Below are 21,724 nucleotides of genomic sequence, written 5' to 3'. Positions count from 1 at the left end.
ATTAATCTGATCTCATTTTAAATGTTATAAATGGTATATAACCTAACATATATAAGTACCAAAACTATTGGAATCTGTTTAAATACATGAATATTCTTTCCAAACACATACGTAAATGTATTTATATCACATATATTATTTATCTTGTCGTTCACTAATTTACATTAACGACTTCTTCTTTTGTTATTTCATATATTACCAAATTTATCTATATCACATATCAACTTTGTCTCGTTGTTGTTATTGTTATTGTTATTATTATTATAATTATTATTATTATTATTATTATTATTATTATTATTATTATAATTATTATTATTATTATAATTATTATTATTATTATTATTATTATTATTATTATTATTATTATTATTATTATTATTATTATTATTATTATTATTATTATTATTATTATTATTATTAACTTTATCTTCATACGAAATAATGTATGATATTAATAATATTATTTTTATTAATTAATCATAAGTGTACCTGTATAGACAAAGAAGGTATAGATAATAATTGGTTGTACAAGTCTTGATGTCTCGGTTGCCTTTTCACCTTTAATTGTTGGTGTTCGGCTGGAGTTGACCTGAAAAAGATACTTCGACAATCAAGTAAGTAGTGTTAAGAGTGTATAGTGAAAGTTGATTAAAGCATACCTTACACTTCTGGAGATGATTTATTTAAAGTGTTTAGTCATGAGTTTTTGTAGTCATGGACTGAATCTATCAAATATTAGTGTTAACTGATTTCTAACATGATCCTTGATTTACCGAGAGATATATTGATATGTTATGTTTGTATGTTCGTATATTTAAAGAATATCTTAATAAATCAATTTCTTCCACTGAATCAGTATTAGTTGATTTTTCGAGGATGTTATCCAAATTCAGTGGGACACGATTATGATTGGTAAAAAGTTTCCATAATTGTTATTGCTGTCATTTACTAAATATTTTCAAAATATATTAATACGAGATCAGTTCATCAATGAGACCGAATGATATGTGACTTGTCAGATATTAATTAATACAATAGAAATAACAAAATATAGAAAGTTTGGTATTCTTGGGAGCAAGGTTAAGTTGAACTTAAGAATCTAATTATGTCTTATAATTTGTATTCTTTGTATATAGTATTCTTTGTATGAATCATACAGAAAATGATAATTAATATATATTTAATTAAAAAAATAAACTAAGTAAAATTTTAGTAGTTGACATTTAATATATATTTTAGTCCATTAACTTGCTAATACAATTATTTATTATTTCCTATGAAAGATGTTTTACTTTTGTACTGCATGTGTACGAGAATGTGTTTGGAGATGACTAGAAAGTCGTGTTTTAATATGAAAATACAATTGAGATTATTGTATTTGTGGTACGATACAAAAATATAAAATAATTTAACTTTATACATATTTTAGTTTATTTTGTATACAACCTGAACACTCTTATAAACAGAACACGTACTACATTATCTTGCATATAATGATATTTTTTTATCATGCACCCCACCAAATAAATCAATAAATATTAGAAGAATTAGAAATTATGAATAAGTAGATAAATTATGAATGATGATCTTTAGTGGCGGCTATGGAGTTGAATATATCTTGTAGGATTGTAGCTATCTATGATAACAAAAACTACTGAAGCAGCCATTGACCATGATTAAGACTCTTCTCCTTTCAAAATGTCTTAGTTCAAAGAATACGTAATCAATTCATACCAATCAATTAAAGTGGGTAAGAAAACTAAGAAAATACAACATATCTATTTATATTTGTAAAATAAAAAGTTATGAAAAATAATTAATGATTTATCTTACGATCTTGTGATTAATTAAACATATATAAATCGTAATTATTTGTTTTAAAGTGGATTTCGTTAATTTTAAAAAATTTAATCCTCATTAAATGCTTGTTTTTATAATGAAAGTGAATGATGAAATAAAACAAGAAAACTAAGATAAAAGTGAGTGTAGGTTCACTTTATTATTAACAACCAACATACTTTTTATCCAAAACCAAAGGATAAACATGTTTTACAAACATAAAATTCTGTCTTATTTTGGTGGAATATTACAACAGACTTTGAGAACTAGGGTTCCAACCTTACATGTCACTCTTAAGGGGATATGTTGCATTGAACTCATCAACAACAATCTTTGCATCCCTTTGGGCACCAAATCCAAAGGGGTACTTCTTCTCTTTGCTGGGTTTAAAGAGCCCAAAATGTTTCTCTATCTCAGGACTCTTTTGATTCTCATCGAACATGGCAAATATATAAGTCTCTGTAGGCTTCGAAGGCCTTCTAGGGCTTCCTCTTCCAGCACGACGAACCAAGTTATCCAAGTACACACGTGCGTTGTCATACGTGGCACCAAACCCTCCATCTGAGGGCCACCCACTCTCAGACACAACCACCTCAACGTAACCAATCCTAGTGTTATCAATGGCTGCATGCACTGAATCCAACATAGCATCAAACAGATTTTGGTACCCATATTGGCCATCCCTCACCACAACATTTGGTGAAGTGAAAAGAGCATAGGGAAGTGATATATCACGAGGATTACCAGAGTAACTGAAATAAGGGTACACATTCACTAGCAAAGGTGCACTTGCATATAGCAAGTACCCTATTATAGGGTCTAGGTAGGATCTAACATCACCCCTGAAGGAACCTTGTGATGGAGGGTAGGAGTTTCCTATAAGGGTCATGTCAATGGCTGTTGAAACCTTGATTTGATCATGGAGGCCTTGAGCCCTTACAGCTTGGTATACATTTTGGACAGCAGGTAGAACATATTGGGCATACCAAGAGGAACCTCCAACAGGACTCACTTCATTGCCAACTGCTATGTACTTGATTTTAACACTGGGCCAAAAGTTCAACACGTTCCTTTGCACCCATTGACGAGCAGTGTCGGCATTTGTGGCAAGACCCTGAAGATCAGAGTTTGGCACTCCAAGAATGAGTTCAATGCCTGAGTTTCTGAGTGCTTGCAGAGCTGCTTGATTGGGATCGTAAAGTCTCATTCTTCTTATGTTGTTTGATCTGTAAAGGTTTATAACTTCATTGGCTGATGGGAGATTGTTGCCCATCATGCCATAACACACCCCGATTTGAGCATCTGCTAACCAAATCAAAAATCATATCTGTCAAATTTGATGTGTTGATATATTCTGAGGGTTGTCAAAGTTAAGTTTTTGTGTGTGTGATATTCTTGAATTTTAGGTTAGACGATAGTTTATTGTGGGATCGGTTTTGATTGGGATGAGATTTTATCTTATTTTTCTTTTTATTTTTTATGAGTTATTAGGTCATCTTTGAAATGATTATTTCTCACGATAAAAAAAATTGTGTCAAATTAAAACTGCAACCACATGCTACATATGATTAAGGGATATTGGTAAGTAATAACATTGAATAAAATTGGTGAAGCTTATTTTAAAGAAATAGTCAATAGTTTATTTACATTAGCTTGACTTTAAAAAATCTTTTGGAAAATGATAATTTGAGAAAAAAAGGCATTATAATGTCCCCTAACATTGAAAATGATATTTTATGGATGTATAAAATATGATGTAATATTAAGGATGATAAAATAAGTTAGCTTCAAGAAGCTGGTTCTCTGCTCAAATTAAATAACTTTCTCTAAATTTTGTATCTACTTTTCTATTTCTTCAATATTTTTTTGTCAGGTCAACTAAAACTACTAATTTCATTTAATGTTTATGTATTATGTTAATTGTCATAGCAAAACATTATTAAATAGACACAAAAAGACATAAAATAGAGTCATTATCCAATGAACTGGATAGTTGCAAAAACATCAAACACCTAGTTAGCATCTGGCAATGGAAAGCTAAGTCAGGTTGACTTGTCCATCTATTTTACTGATGGAGATTTTGTAAAGTTTTTAAACTTAAGACTTTATATATATATATATATATATATATATATATATAAATTTGACCAAAAAAATATATGTGTGTAAAGTTTTTAATTTTATTAAAAAATTAAATTTACATTGGCTATGGTTATTAGTTTATTTAATAAATTCAACCTCTTTAATATCAATAAAAAAACTATGTTTAATATTTAGACTAAGTTGTCAATATACAAATAGATTTTTAACTAATTTTTTGAATTAATTTTATGAAATAATAATTTGATTTTTCTTTTTTCTTTTTTGTTGATTTTGAAACTGCTCAGTGTACTGTTAATAGATAGATTGATATATACATTTAACTTATCCAGAACAAAATGGTGAGGAACCAATCTTGTCTGAGAAACTAGTATTACATATCAATCTATGAGCAAACTTAATAAATGAATGGAGAGAAACTGACCTGTTGTGATAAGGTTTACTGTGAATAGTTGAAAAAGAAGAAGGAAAGCAGCAAATGAGAACCTCTGGTTTCTGGGGAACTGAGAAGCCATGGTGGAAAATTATAACACACCACAAAATGGTGAAGTGAAGGATTAGCCCTCAACAGAGGCTTTGAATTGATTTATTAAACTTCATTGTTTCAGTGTTCTTATAAACACAGCTAGCTCCTTGACCAAGTCATAGAACAAATTTCAATTATTAATATAAATCTTGATGTCCATGTTTACCCACCCATGATGAAAAGTCTTGGTCTTGCCAATTTTCTCTTCCAATCTACATTTCAAATAACTCTCCTACGTATATATCTAAAAACACATTATGCATTAATTTTGCTATTAAAACATGTAATAAAACTAGTCTAAAAAATTATCCATACATATACACCATACTAACACTAAAAAAAAATATGAAATACATAATTAGTTACAATAATAACTAAATTAGAAACTATTTTAGAAACTAAAAAAAAATTCTAAATTAATTTTTATTATTGTTAAATAGTTTTTAAATTGATATCTAATTAGCAACCAGAGTTTTTGCTACCAAATTTAGAAACTAAATAATTGGTAGTTAAAACTTTGGTTGCTAATTAGATACTAATTTAGAAACTATTTTACAATAATAGAAATTAATTTAGAAATCAAATTTGATTTTAGTTTCTAAAATCGTCTCTAATTTAGTTATTATTGCAACTAATTATTTTGATCTCTAAAAATTGATTTCTATTTCATGATTTTCTTGTAGTGTAATTATTATAATATGTATATTATAATATCACTTAAATAAAAAAAATTCGGAATAAAACTCTCAAAATTATTAATGTAATTATGATAGACACTTTATATATAAACATGAAAAAAAATAAGTATTCGGAATACTATTGGTACAATAGTTAATAATTCTTAAACAAACTTATGTTATTTTCTTCTAAGCATTTATTGTTTAAATTTTTTGTCTCATCTCAGTTAACTGGAAACCACAAAATCACATCAATTAAAGAAAATAAAACTTATACACCTTATCAGTGATTAAAAATAATTTCTTAGTATTACAACTAAAAAAATTATTAAATAGAATTAATTTTAATGACTAAAAAAAATTAATCATTATATAATTAAATTATATTCTATTTTATAAATTAAAAATTATTAATATTTAAAGTAGTTTTTAAATTTTTAAACTAGTTTTTAAATTGGTATTTAATAATTATCAAAGTTTTAGTTATTTATTATTTTAAATTTTAAAACTAATAACTAAAATTTTGGTAATTATTAGATGTTAATTAACTAATTGAATATTAATTTAAAAATCATTTTAGATACTAATAGTTTTTCTAATGCCTTTCTTTTTATAATTCTTCAGTTTTTTTACCACTCCTATCATATTATTTATTTATTTATTTTAGTTTTCGTTCTATTTCTATATCTTATCCACTTTTGCAAAAATAGTCATAATAATATAATTCTTGGCAAAAAAATAAAATGATGTAGACAAATATATATAATAGTCAAGTGATGATAGTGCATGCACTTGGAAGAGTGGGACAAAGTAGATGATGAATATATCTAAATGCTTAGCATTTTCAACATAGTTTAAAGCTTTTCCTATCAACAACTTGGTATTAAGGGCCCACGTTAACAAAATACCAAAGAATTCAATTTCCTTAATAGTCTTCTACTTGATTGCATCTACGCATGGTGTTATATAAACCCAAGATAATAAGTATATGTGCCCTACAAAATACATTAAATATTTATATTAATAATTAACTAGCTTCTCACCGCAGCCATAAAAGCCAATTGCCTTTTCTAAATGATGATAGGGCTGCTGCACCTTCTGAATCAACTTCAAATATTAGCCTAACTTTTGTCATGTGCAATTTTTGAAGTGTTCAACATAATATAACACGAATTTAATATATAGTATATTCTATAATAGAATTAAGTGATTTATTTGAGCATATATCAGTTAATTTTACTATGAATAATATTTGGATAGCATTGGTTAAAGAGATTTGGAGATATAGGAACAATTGTTAGCTGACCTGGGGCAAGTCCGAGTGAAACAAGAGGCGATTTTACAGCAAAAAGCAAGATTCAGTTGGTTAAGTCAGGGGGATTTGAATACAAAATTTTATCATTCAAGCATTAAGTGGAGGAGGATGTTTAACGGGATTAATGGTCTCAAGGTCGGAGATCAGTGGTGCGAAGACCCAACCGAAGTAAAGGTTAGAGTGAAGGAATTTTTTGAGGGCAGATTTAGTGGGGGGGAAGTCCTCTGGTTAGATTGGATAATGTTCAGTTTAAGGTGATATCTAGGGAGGACAATGTAACGTTGGTTGGAAGTATTTCAGAAGAGGAAGTTAAGGAGGCAGTATGGAATTGTGACAGCTCCAAAAGTCCTGGACCGGATGGTTTTAATTTTGGCTTTATAAAATTCTGTTGGGATTTTTTAAAAGAAGATGTTGTGAGTGCGGTACAAAGGTTTGCAGAGGGTGGAAGTTGGCCGAAAGGTTCTAACGCCTCATTTATTACCCTGGTTCCAAAGGTTGCAAATCCACAACAACTGAATGAGTTTAGACCGATCTCTTTGGTGGGTTGTGTGTATAAAATTATCTCTAAAATCCTTTCTTCAAGGTTAAAAAGGGTACTAAACAAAGTTATTGATCCCAGACAGTCTGCTTTCTCTTGGAAGGAAGAGGTTTGTTGGACAGTGTGTTAGTGGCTAACGAGACACTGGAGGAGGTAAAAAGGAAAAAGAAAGAATGTGTGGTGTTTAAGGTGGACTATGAAAAGGCATACGACTCAGTTAGTTGGGAGTTTATTTACTACATGATGGGAAGATTGGGTTTTTGTGGTAAGTGGATTGATTGGATAAAAAATTGTTTAGAATCATCCTCAATATCTGTGTTAGTAAATGGAAGCCCTACAACTGAGTTTAAACCTTTGAAGGGCCTAAGACAAGGGGATCCTTTAACACCGTTCCTTTTTCTAATTGCGGTTGAAGGTCTTGCAGGGGTAGTTAGGCAGGCGGAAGAAAAGAAGCTAGTAGAAGGTATTGAAGTTGGGGAAAAGCGAGTAAAAGTGTGCATGTTGCAATATGCAGACGACACTCTTTTCTTCTGTAAAGCCTCAATCCTAAATGTTCTGACACTAAAGGCTATTCTGAAATGCTTTGAACTTGCTTCTGGTCTTAAGGTTAACTATTCCAAGAGTAAGGTTGGGGGAGTGGGTGTGAATATAAATCAGACGATGACTTTCGCCTCAATTCTTAACTGTGACATTATGAAGGCACCTTTCAATTACTTGGGGGTGTTGGTAGGTGGGAATCATAAGAGGTGTGTCTTTTAGGAAGGTGTGATCACTAAGTTACGGAATAGGCTGAGTGCGTGGAAAGGGAAAACCCTCTCTTTGGCAGGCAGAGTATGTCTTATCAAATCGGTGCTTACGTCCCTACCGCTTTTCTATGTCTCCATTTTTTATATGCCGGTAACTGTGATGAGGGAAGTGAAAAGGTTACAAAAAAACTTTTTGTGGGAATGGGGGTCAGAGAACCGGAAAATTGCTTGGGTGGCGTGGGATAAGATTTGTCAATCGAAAGATAATGGCGGATTAGGGGTCATTGACATAGAAAAGTTTAACTTGGCTCTTCTAGGGAAATGGATATGGAGACTTAAGTCTGAAGAGAGTGGGTTTTGGAAGGATATTATAGAGTCTAAGTATGGTGGGTGGAGGGGTTTAAGATCTCAAGATCAGTCTTGTAAGGATTCGATGTGGTGGAGGGACCTCAGGAAAGTTTGGCACTTAGAGGGGTGGGGATGTGATTTTGAAGATAGAGGTCGGTGGGAAGTAGGAGATGGGAAAGAAATCAGATTATGGGAGGATAAGTGGTTGGAAAACATCCCTCTAATGCATAAATTCCCTAGATTATATTTAATCTCCTTGGATACTGGTTGTACTTTGTCACAAGTTGGGAGTTGGAGTAATAATGGTTGGTCCTGGAAACTACGGTGGAGAAGAAATCTTTTTGTGTGGGAATCCAGTCTACTTGATCTTCTAATGCGAAAGTTGGATACCAAAAGGTTAACAAGAGAAGGTGGAGTTAAACCTGATAAATGGCTATGGAGGGATGTGGATCATACGAATTTCTCTGTGAAGGTAGCATATAAGTGCCTCATGGGGGAGGAGTCTGTAGTGGGGGAGGATCTGTTCGCGAATTTCTGGACTTTAAAGACCTTACCTTCGGCACATTTTTTGGCTTGGAGGGTGTTACGTAATGCTATTCCTACTAAGGACAATCTTTCGAGACGCGGTATACCTTTGATGTGCGATCGGTGCCCTCTGTGTGGTGTGGAAGAAGAGTCGGTAAGACATTTATTTTTTGAGTGTAAGATTTCTTGGAGAATTTGGGGTATGTGTCTCACGTGGTTGGGTTTCCCGTTGGTGCTACATTGTGATGCACAAATGCACTTTAGGATGTTCAAACCTCTTGGTCTGAACCACGCAGGTACCAAGTGTTGGGGGGGGTATTTGGGTAGGTTTTGTGAGTGAAATTTGGAATCACAGGAATAAGGTTGTGTTTGAGAATGGGCGGGTGGATCTAGTGGAGGTTTTTACCGTGGCACAAAGGAAGACTTGGTCTTGGGTCACAGTAAAAGAAAAATCGGTTGCGTTCTCTTACTCAGACTGGTGTTTGGATCCTATTTGTTGTATGAGGTATTTGAAAGTCTGATTTTTTGTCTTATTAACTAACGTTCTTTCCTAGTTTTGGTAGTTGTGGTGTGGTTTGCGCAGGTTCCTTCGGTAACTCCTATATGAATGGCTAGACTGAGGCTTGGAAAGCTTTAAGTGGTTGTGCAGGTTGTTTTGGTATTTCCTATCTGGCAGGGTCAGATTGATGATTCTGCTCTGTATTGCGGTTGTCTTGGACATTTTGTTTGGCAGGGCCGGACTGAGTTCTTTGCTCAGAACTGCGATTGGAAGCTGTTACGTTTTTCTTGCAAGCAATATCTGGTCTATGTACTATCCTCGAAGGATCGGTTTGTTGATGTTAGTTTTTGGATTTTTGGTACAGTTTGCCTGTTACAAAGATTTGGCTTAGTTGTTGGGTGATGTGTCTTTTATTATCGAGTTTGACACTTGGTTATGGTAATTCAGCCTGATGGCAAAAACCTCTTGTATATCTTTGTTTGAGGGTGTGACCTTTTTTGTGGGTTGATGTAACTGTGTTTGTTGGGTTCTTATATTTTGTACTGGGATTGTGTATTGTTGGATCATTAGTTGGTAGGGTACTAGAATACTTGTATTTGGGGTTTTGTATAAGGGTTGGGACACCCCTGAAATGTCTCTTTTTATTTTATTTATTCTTTGCTGATAAAAAAAAATATGAACAATTGTTTATTTAAAAATGGAGTTGTTGATCATATAGAAGTGTTTTCTTTCTTCATTCAGTTTTGAAGCCACTCTAACAGTGCTTTTCTGATTGTTAGTGGTTCCGATTAGCTTTAAGGCATATGCTGGAATTTTTTGCTGTTGTTAGTAGTCTTTAGGATGTTTTACTGCATTATTCAGCTGGTTTTGTGAGCCTTGTAGGTGCTATCTCGTGGTCAAGAATCAAAGGCTTCCGTTGTATGGAGTTCTTGACTGTTGTATACGGGTTGGAACATCCCTGGAGTGTTCTATTTTTAATATTATTTATTCTTTGCTTATCAAAAAAAATATTGAAGTGTTTTCTTTGACACAAGTTAAAGTTTGGTCTTGAATCGCTTCAAACAGCTTCTCATTCTTTGATTGGTATATAGAATCTTTAGTATGTATGTACTTGATTTAATATTCATTTAAAGGTTGATTCTTCATCTTTTGTTGGTATTTACGATAGTGTACAATTTCTTGGTATTTATGATAGTGTACAATTTTCTATTGATAGAATTTTGTCTCCTTATGTGATTTCTTAAAGTAGGGTTTTCTTAATTATGTGTGTTCTTAAAGTAGGGTTTTCTTATGTGTTTTCTTGAAGCAGGGTTGGCAAAATGAATTGAGTTTGCTAAGTTATCTTGTCCACCATCAATTTAATAAACTCGATTGATATTTTTATTTTGTTAACCCAGTTTTAACTCCCTAGCTACTCGCACCATATATGGCAAAGCTGGGTAAAGGCCTATTTGCAACCCTTTGTGGTACCAAAACTTTGTAAACACCACTATAGTGATTTCGACCATTGTGAAGATTATCACAGAAACTCACTATGGAAGCTCAAATTGCTTACCAAAAGTTTTTACACAATTGTAGCAACACACCACCTTCTCTATTCGCCTTATGAGTAAACACTATCACTCAAACCTAGCTAAATTCTGGTGGGAGGGGAGACAAAATTTACCTAGACTGGCATATAAGCAAAGATGTAGGGAAAACGTATTACTACTAGAAAAATCATCAAATAGAAACCAATTTTAGAGACTAAAAATAATTAGTTGTTATATTAACTAAATTAGATATTATTTTAGAGACTAAAAAAATTATTGGTTTCTAAATTACTATTATTGATAAATAGTTTCTAAATTGGTATATAATTAGCTACCAATGTTTTAAATACCAATTATTTATATTCAAAATTTGGTAGCAAAAACTTTGGTGGCTAATTTGATACCAATTTTGAAACTATTTATCAATAATAGAAACTAATTTAGAAATCAACAATTTTGTTAGTCTCTAAAATAGTATCTAATTTAGTCAATATAGCAACTAATTTTTTGTCTCAAAAATTAGTTTCTATCTAATTTTTCCGGATGAGTACAATGAAAAGGCTTTATGCAAACTCTTTCAAAGATGGGGAAGGGTCTTAGATATTTTCATTTCCAGGAAATTAAACACCAGAAAACAACATTTCGGGTTTGTTAGGTTTCAAAGGGTGGGGGACACACATGTCTTGGAAAGAAAATTGGATTCAATATGGATAGGAACTTGGAAGATGAGGGTTAACATACCTAAATACTATAAGAACGAGTTTCCAAAGAACAAAAGGAATTCTAAACCAAAGACGAAGACTGTAGTAGATCGGAAAGTTTGGAGCAAGAAGATTCAACAACATTCTTTTGCACAGGTTGTTAAAAGTGGGAGCGAGAGTTTTTCCCAGGGAGCTTCAGAAGATGACATGTTTCACTTAGGGTCAAGGTGGAGTCTTCAGAGTGGTTGCAGAATTGTTTTGTTGGTAGAGTTTCCAAGGCAACTAATGTGCAGTCCATCAAGGAAAGCTTCCTTTTGGGACGGTTCAATTTCGTTAGAGTAAGATACCTTGGGGAAAAGTATGTGTTTTTGTCATGTGAAGATGAGAGCATAATTGTGAAATCTATATAAGAGAATAAAAAATGGTTTGACAGAGTCTTCGAATCAATCATCCCCTGGAACGATTCATTTGTGGTAGTTGACAAACTTGTGTGGGTTCGTTACAGAGGTCATATGTTGGCACTTTGGATTAGCTAGTGTTTTGAGCGTATAGGGGCTCTAGTTGGTACATTGTTGAAGTCAACGAGGCAACTGTTACAAGAGAGGTCTTAGAGTATGCTAGATTGCGCACTAGAATTCCAGTGGGAAAGGCAAAATCTATGAGGATCAATGATACATTGTGTCAGGTGTCACTAAAAGAAGAGATATGTTTTTCAGGTCACAATAACTAGGGTGTCTTCATACGAATTGGGGAGCGCTCTCTGAAGACCTTCCAAAGGCTCGAATGGCGGATAGTGTCGGAGAAGAGCCCCTTGAATCTGAGTGTTCTGACTGCGAAGAAGGGAGGAGAGGAACAAACTATTCAGTTTCCTGCTGGGAGAGAGAAATTCTAAAGGTGGCGCATGCAATAACTATGGAGTTAATTCCTTTTTAGAAGTCAGAATGTCACTTGGAAATGAAGAAAGAGGGTAGCATCATTATTGGAGATGTGGAGGGGATTAAGTCTAACGGGCACATAGGTTTTAATCTGTCTAAAACAACTTTCAAATGGGCACTTGATGACCTAATTTGTGGTGGGTCACTTTTGGCCCATTTGCAAGTTGAAAGTTAGGTAGGGGAGTCTACTGGTTTGGGCCCATCTGACGTAGTAGAACAATTCGAGCACATTGCACTTGGAAAGCACCCATGCATGGATTGTGGACGTGACACTGCTAGTGGCGGCTATGAAAGTGAGGGTTCGCAACTGAAAGACGCTCAATTTTCCTACAACCCCGTAACAGTGGTGCCGACGAATAACATTGTAGTGAAGGTCTCCATTTATTAGTCTTTTAGGGACTAATTTAGAATTTAAAATATTAACAGTTAAAACTTTGGTAGCTAATTTAGATACCAATTTTTATTTTATAAATTTTTATTAATAACAAAAACCACTTTAAATACAATTATTTTTTAGTTTCTAAAATAATATCTAATTTAATGAATATAAGGACTACTTATTTTATATCTTTAAATTTAATTATTTTTTTATAGTAATTATTAAGACGACTTTACTTGATCAAAATCATTTAACTTTAACACAAATTTTTCATAATAAATAAAATCATCTCACATCCATACGATTTTTTCAACCTCATAACTTTTTCAAAAGCGATCATATTTAAGTAATAAAGAGGAAAAATTGCCCCTTTCATACAAATACCTTCCATTGCTACATGGATATATATCTTTCTTTTTGTTTATATATATCTTTTTAATTTGTTTATTAATTTCCTATCTTTTGTACATATCATTTAGAAAAGTCAACTGCATTTATGAGAAATTTAGTATTCTTCTATGCATTGAAATATAGTCTCACATATGTGGTACATGCCATAAACATTGAGATTAATATACTCAATTTATATTTTTTGATATTACATGTATTTCATTTTTTTAACTCTAGATGATATTTTAAATCTATATAATACTAGAAAAATATTATTATAAAAATTGATAAGTTCTGAAAAATTGTATAAAATAAGTGAATCACTTATTTATTTATTAGAAAAAAAAGTGAATCACTTATTAACATCACGACTCATTCAAGATGTGTAAAGGCAGTGTAATATGTGACAGTATTACTCCATCTTTACATTTTTTTGAAATACAAGAATTATTTTTTATAATTTTGGAACAGAAATTTTGTAAATGAAAAGTATTCTCAGAATAAGAATTTTGTAAGCAAAAAATATTTTCAGAATAAAAAATCTTTTTTTGAAATATCTTTTCTGAAACACATTTTTTAATTTCTAAAATATTGAAGTAACTTGGTAATAATATAAGAGTGCCCCTACAATCATTTTTAAAACTAGGATACAATTGAAATTATTAAGAAATACTCGATAAGATAATTAAGAATTTTTAAAATGATAAAATGTTAAAAAAATAAAAATTTAAGTATCCTTTTCTATCATGATTTTAATGTAATATTTATATATAGAAATCAATGTATATTCTTTATTTGAACTGTGGTATCTTTGGATGATGCCAAGGAAGGAACAATTCTAAATGAATGAGTACAAAGTTCTTGAACAACTCTACTTTCACAGAGCATGGGCCCACACGTTCTTGTTTAAGCCCAAGAAGCCACCAACTATAGGGGGGGCATACTCGTAATCTACTGCCACCTTTAGGTTTTTTCACCAAACAAATAATTTTTTTTTTCAAATTTATCAAAATGAATAGATTTTTAAAAATTATATAAATAAATAAATCATATTTAAGAAACACGACTTCTGATTAAAATAGAAATACATGATATTTGATTTTAATTTTTGTTTTTAGTGAAGTCATATTTTTAATGTACTACTTTTGTTTTTCTAAAAGAATATTTTATTATTTTAGAAGTCAAATTCTTAATACACGTCTTCTCTTTAATGAAAAGAATGGGTAGAGAGGAGAGATTGAGGAAGAGTATGTTATTTATTTTACAAAGTAGATATTAACAAATGTCGGCTGCACCCCTACATTTTTCTTTCTGTACCCCCATAATTTTGTAAATTCCGAAACTGACCTCACATTTTCGAGATCTGGGAGTGTGTTACGGATTCATCAATCCGGAAGTGAATCATGTTGCATTCTGGATGAGGGGGTGTTCTGGAAGCAAAGTTTGCATAAATTATTGATTTCCATATTGCTGAATCCGGAAGCCTAATGTCTATTACGGATTGGTGGATCCAGAATGATTTTTTTCAATTATGGATTTCTGAATCCGGAATGCATATTTTGAATTACGGATTGGCGGATCCAGAATGGTTTTTTCAATTATAGATGTTTTGCATTTTTTTATTTTGGATTAACACTATCATTCATGTACTACCAGAAGCATCAATCTGGGAGATTACCGGATGCGCCAATCCAAAAATTTACCAGAAGCGCCAATCCGAAAATTTACCGGATTTCATAATCCGGAATACAAAAAAAAATATACAATTTATATAGGGACAGTTTTGTCTTTGCGCAACTTTGTGGGGGTGAAGGAAGAAATGTAGGGGTGCAAGAAGAAACTGCCACAAGTGCCTCAAACACCTTGGGCTCTATTTTCTTAAATTGTACCCCTTTGGGGGCTGCTTCTTCCTGCATACCTTCTTGTGCCACCCCCATAAATTTTTCTTATTCCAAAAATACCCTTTTCAATATTCCGGATTACATAATCCGGAAGTCTTTTTCTAGATTCAGAATTAGCTTCCGAATTATGTAATCCGGAAGTCTTTTGTGATTAGATTCCGTATTACATAATCTGGAAGTCTTTTCTATACATAAGATTAGCTTATGGATTATGTAATCCGAAAGTCTTTTTTTCATATGTGTTATTAGCTTCCGGATTACATAATCCAGAAGTCTTTTCTAAATATGAAATTGACTTCCGGATTATGTAATTCGGATTCCGGATTACATAATCCATAGGCTTATTTTTTAAATTCAAGGGGGTGAAAAAAAAAGGATAAAATGGTATTTTCATATTTAGTATGGGGGTGGCACAAGAAGGTATGGAGGTGTAGGAAGAAAGAGTCCCCTTTGGGTCTTTGGGGTTTGAGCCTTTGGGCTCTTCTCTCTACCTTTAGGCTTTTTCTTCTTGCACCCCATAACTTGTTACATCTCATACTTCTTAAAATATTAAAAATACATTTTATTTTATTAATTTTTTCATTTTAGAATAGATGGTCTACAAAAAAATCCAGATTATAGAATTCATAAGATATTTTCATATTAGAAATACCTTTCGAATTCTATAATCCAAAATGAGTTTGTTTAAAAAATATACATTCCGGATCATAAAATCTATAAGGTATTTTCAGATTACAGAATCTGGAAAGTATTTCTGGACTCAGGAATACCTTTTAGATTTTGTAATCTAGAATGTACTTTTTTCAAGAAAAAAAAATTATTCTGGATTGTATAATCTGGAAGAACCTTATGTATTATACAATCCATAAACCTTCTATATTATACAATCCATAAACATTCTAGATTATACAATCCAAGATGTGTAAATAGAAAAACATACATTTCCATATTTTAGAACCCGAAATGTATTTTTAAGGACAAAATGATCTTTTGCTTTACTTGTGGGGTGAGAGGAGCAAATGAAGGTGTAGGAAGAAACAAACCTACCTTTACCATAGGGATATTCTCCAAAAGTTCTACCAAGAAAGCCGAAGGAACAAGAACGAGTATTTTCTTCCCACTTTCATGACAAACTCATTTATAATCATATTAAGGAGTGAGAAAGAGACAATGCGGTCTTACCCTAGAACCGCATTTATAAATCAATTTAATTACAAAAATGCCACCGCGTTTTTTACAAATGCGTTTAAGCGCAAAGCCGCACTAAATAAAGGGTCGTTGTTTTCATATTTTGTACTAGTGTGGGTTGCGAAAATTAAACTACCCCATAACAAGATGAGAGTGTGGTTCGCCACCTACAACATCGTCGAAGTTGTCGTCTATGTTTATGACCTCAAATTTCATTATCCTTATTACGGTAAATGAAAGAAGAAGCAAAATTATGGCACTTGAAATATTCTCAGTATACATGTTAAATTTTGAATCTCACTTAACTTATGCTCATAAGCACACATACTTTAATTTTCTATTTTTCCTTTGTTCTTATTTTGAAGCACATATGTGCTTTATAAAAAATAAAATAAAAATTGTGCATTAAGAGCACGACTTATATAAAAAAATAAAATAATTTTTAAAATCTAAAAAGTGTATTAAGCATACGATTTTACTAAAAACAAAAATAAAGTAATAATAAAAATTTGTGTATTCAAAACACGACTTCTATTTCAATATAAAAGTCATTTTTTAAAAACACAACTTCTTATTTTGAAGTCTTGTGTTAAACACAACTTAACAATTTTATAATTTTTTTTAAAATTTATCCATTTTAATAATTTTGAAAATAAATTACCCAATTTAGTGAAAATTTGTCACCTTTATTAATTATACGCTTGTAATATTTTTTTAGACCTTCATTGTTCCCTTAAATGCATGGAGTAACATAACACTATTATGATGTTGATGTTACAATGGCCATATTTTTAGTGTCAATGAAAAAAAAACATGTGTATCTCAACCACCTAGAGTTAACTATGAAACCATGTACCAACACAAAGTAAGAAACGAACTCCTATGGCAATGAGTTATGTTGAGTAATTAGAATTTAGGAAAACGAAAGTACCTCTATCTTATTGTCTATGACAAAAAAAGACAACTAAAACACTAACAAGTTGTGTAAAATAGTTAAACAATGACTAAAAATGATGTGAATCACAAAAGAAGTGTCATATTATGTGACTTATGTCCTTTTGTATTTAGTGTATATACGACAACACCTTCAATAGAAAGCGTTGTCGTCTTGGCATATGACGAAAATTCATACTGAAAAATAATTTTACATGTGTTATTTATACTGTTTTATTGTTCATTTTTTCACCATTTTTCTTCTCTTCTTGCTCTCTTGTTGGAATTGTGTTACTTCGTTTCTCTTTGCCTTGCATTGTGATTCCTTGGTGGGTTAAGTATTTTTGCATTGTGTCACATTATAAGGTCTTTTCAATTGATATATATGGGTTGTTTTCGTGTTGTGGTCTTGGTGGCGGTTCATGATGGAGTAGTGGTTCATGACTTTGTAGTGTTGGTTCGCGACTTCGAGTGGCGATTTGTGTGGTGCATGACTCGTAGTTCCTAATTCATCTTTATATTCATGTCGCATTATCAATGTAGTGATATTTTTGTGTTGTTAAGAATGATGAAAATATGAGTTTAGATGTTTTTCAACCTTTGTTTGACAATGATACATTGAAGTTAAATCTGATTATTTCGATATGTGAAATCTACAAAAAAAAACAATCATAAAAATGAGAAATAATGATAAATGTGGTTATGTTTTGTTAGGGTTTTTTGGTAGCACATGTATGTAGGTTACATTAAATAAAAAAAATAAGTAAAATGATACTTTGACAAGTTTTTAGACATTATCTTATATTTTGTTTTGAATTTTGCAACTCAATGATAACTTGTGATTATTTAACTTTCTTTTTATGTCCATAATTTAGATGTTATGTTGTCAAAATTTCAGTAAAATTATAATGCATTGAGTGAATCTTAATGTCCCATTTGAGATTCGATTCAATACTAAGAAAGTATTATAAAATGTTCATATTTCTTTTATATAAAAACAATATAAGGTAGTACTAACAATAGTTGAATTGAATCTTGAATTGTTCAGTTGAACGATTTTATATGTTTTAATCACATTTTATATATTGCATAACTCTTGGTTGATTACATCTTGTTTTGATCCCATAATACATATTTGATTGTGGTAGATTTGATGTCACGACTTTCATGTTGTGCCACTTGACAGATTAATGCGAAATGATGTTGATTTTTTGTGAAATATAAGAAATGTTGATTAATGATTATGTATTAATTAACTATAGAAAATGAATCTTCTTGAATGGGTAGGAACACACATTGGTTAAAAAAGTGAGATTGCATTGAAATGTTCATCTCATGCCTACATAACCTAGTTAAAGATCAAAGTTGGATTAATAAATATTGTATAACTTATAAGTATGGGTATATGGGTGGAGGATTTTTTTGCAGTTTGTTCAGCAAAATAAATGAAAGAAAGGTGGGGGTTGAAGAAATCAAGGAGCATCTTTTGTGCAATGAGTTTCTTAAAAGTTATGAGACATGGACATGGTATGATTAATTGTTAGATTTTTCAAATGTCAACGAAATTGATAATTCAATTGATTCAAATTTGGAGGATCGGTTGGAGAATATGATTCATGATTGAAGTATAATTGTTTTCACAAACACATGTGCATGAAAAAATGAATACCAATGCAAAGACTCTGCTTTATCCTAGTTTGACTAAGTTCACACGGTTGTCAGTGGTGTTAGGGTTGGTGAATTTGAAGGCAAATAATGAGTGAATTGATAAAAGCTTCAGAAAATTACTCCAGTTGGTGAAGGACATGCTTCCAAAAGAAAATACACTATTCAATTGTAAATATGAGGCCAATAATATACTTTGATGGACATGAAGTATAAAAGGAGAGTGTAGTGTCGTTAGCAACTACTTCTCGTATTTGTATTTGTTGCTAATAACATTATTACATGATTTTCTCTTTGTACAAGAAGTCCTTGACTAACTTAAGAGCAATAGTAAATGAGTAAGTAATGAATGTGCATTAAATCTTAATGTATTATGCTAAGAAAAAATTGTATGTCATTAGTGCTTACATTAAATACAACATTATGAGTGGTAGGATTATTGTAAGACAACTAAAGTTCATATGGATGCAACTTTAGGTATTTGAAATGCTTTCATTTTGTAGTATTTTTTTCTTGTCGTTTAACACTTCTTATGACATATCACTCTCTTTTATACACATTTTTGTTTTTCAATTTATCAGTTGTTTTCCTTTTTTTACCAATTAGAAATCACGAATGAATTATAACTTTTTTTTTTCTGCGTTGACCTATAAGAAACATGTACTTTATTTTGAAATCATTTACTACTTCCACCCATCACAGTTGTTCAGGACCTTAGAAAGTCTCATATATTTTCTTTATAACATGCCAATATCCATTATAATAAAATGACATTTTGAACAAGAAAGTGTAAGAAAACTGAAGTACATGAAGATAGAATGATATTAATTATTTCAATTATAATCCATTTAATTCATTGCTAAATTAATAGATGTATTAATTATTCTAAAAGGAAAGAAATTGTTCTAACTACAAACATGAGGATTAGACTCAAGAATGGAACAATGAAAGTTTACTTAGTTTGTATAAGAAAACAGATATGAACATGACTTAGAACTTTATTATAGATTCCTTAAACAACCTCCTTAAAAAAGAAAAGTAATGATTATGTTTTTTTTAAGAAAATCTTACATGATATTATTTTTTATATATTTTTTTCTAGTAAGTATAGTCACAATATTAAATGACTCAAAACAAATTGGTGATTAAACTTTATAAAAATTAAAATAATCAATATTTTATTTGTGTGAATTTTATTAGACTTTTAACATTTAACACGATCAAGTGTTAAAATATAGCTATGAATCTATGATAGGAAAGATGTGAAGAATCAAACAAGTATATGAGAATTATTTGAAGTAAAGGATTTTCAATTTAATGTTGCACTAAAAAGCTTTAATTATTTTTAATTACTTTGCTTTACTTTCCTTATTGTGTATTCTCATTTCTCTTTTTGACACATATTTTGACATCAATTTTTGATTCTTTTATAATTTTAACTTTTATTTTGGTTTAATAATAGTTAAGAGTCTAAAATTTTAACTAATCTAAAACTAAAACTAGTAGAAATGCAACTTTCTAATCTTGTTTATGAACAAATGAATACCAAGTCATGAAATGCTGATTTCATGCAATCAACAAACACTACAGTATACAAAAACCCAGTTAAAATCTATATGGAACAATAATCAAATTAATTCTTGAACATTTATGAAAGTCTAAAAGAAGAATACATACTTTGAGAAAAAGATAAGCTTACATATTTTGTTTTAGTGTTTCATTTTTTTTTTTAAAAATTGACTCGTGTTTCTTAAATTTATATATTTGTTAGTTTTAAATGATAAAGGTTAAAATAAATAATATTTTTAAATAATTAAATTATTTACATATTATTTTTAAAAAATATTGTCATCCAATTATAAAATTTCTTATAAAAACATACAAAATTACACTTTTGTACAAATATCAATGTATTATAAAATAAGTAAATAATTATAAAATATATAATTAATTTAACTAAACCATTATTATTTTAGATATTTAATACATACATTAATATACTATAATTTTAATATAAATATAAATATAATTGTTAATCATAATACAATTAAAATAAGTGTAAATTTAATTTTTAAAAAATCAGGAAATAAATATAATTGAAAAAATTATGAAATGAAATTTTTTCTATAGTAAAATTTATTATCATAATTATAATTTTAAGATATAAACACGGTAACTTATTGTAAAATAATAAATAAAATAATTAAAATAAGTTTAAAATAGAACATGAATTAAAATATTATTACTATTTGATTGCTATATATAAAAATTATTACTTTTATTATATGTATTTAGATATATTTAGATAAGCATACTAACACATTCAAGTTTTTTTTAAAGTATCTTATTTTCTGTTTATTTTTAAGAGTTTTGTTTATTATCATCACAATTACAATGATTTGTTTATTATCTTAATTTTTTAAAAGTTGTATTATGTTTAAATTTACAAAGTATATGTTAGATTATAAGTGAAACAATAAAATGTTTCGGTGAAATAACAGAAAAACTTGTTGAGATAAAAAAATTATATCGTAATTGAAAAATCTCATAATTTATTTCAGTAAATATATATAAATAAAATTTTGTTTTCAATAATTTTCATATAATTTAGTTATTTTTTATATTTTAAAATATTCAAATTCTTAATTTTAAAAATGTTCTAATCATTCTATTATTTCAAAATTTAAAATCATTAATAATATTTATTATGAATAATTTTAAATTTTTGTTTACAGTCACAAATATTTATTTATAATACTTAGTATTAGTAAACAAGAAAAAATATTTATATATTATTTTATTTTATAGATAAAGAGAATAAATACTTTAAATAAAATATAAATATTTAATGTAAAAAAGAGTTCCTATAACTTTTCAAAGCGTGAAATATTGTCCGTTTCCTTCCCACCGGTTAGTTATTAACTGAATTATCAATTGTCAACTTTTAACACGCAAAAAAGTCAATGTTATTTATATAATTTTTA

At 30.1% G+C, this 21,724-nt stretch overlaps 1 protein-coding gene across 2 annotated transcripts; it reads right to left on the bottom strand.

The window, feature by feature from the left end:
- Positions 1-1,972: 1,972 nt before the first annotated feature.
- On the bottom strand, positions 1,973-4,682 carry LOC137823024 (glucan endo-1,3-beta-glucosidase, basic isoform). Of its 2 annotated transcripts, none has more exons than XM_068628092.2 (2): positions 4,367-4,682; positions 1,973-3,147 (listed from the first exon to the last, which is right to left on the bottom strand). In XM_068628092.2, the coding sequence occupies exons 1-2, from the start codon at positions 4,455-4,457 to the stop codon at positions 2,123-2,125; spliced, it is 1,116 nt and encodes a 371-aa protein (XP_068484193.1). In that variant the 5' UTR covers positions 4,458-4,682; the 3' UTR covers positions 1,973-2,122. The 2 variants fall into 2 exon arrangements, with proteins under 2 accessions (XP_068484193.1, XP_068484194.1); XM_068628093.1 differs by having other exon boundaries at positions 1,973-3,144.
- Positions 4,683-21,724: the final 17,042 nt, after the last annotated feature.

This window comes from Phaseolus vulgaris, chromosome 9, assembly GCF_051622355.1.
Source record: "Phaseolus vulgaris cultivar YP4 chromosome 9, ASM5162235v1, whole genome shotgun sequence".
In the NCBI taxonomy this organism is placed as follows: Eukaryota; Viridiplantae; Streptophyta; class Magnoliopsida; order Fabales; family Fabaceae; genus Phaseolus; species Phaseolus vulgaris.
The sequence above is the reverse complement of the archived record's forward strand: the minus strand, read 5'-3'. Positions and strand labels throughout refer to the sequence as shown.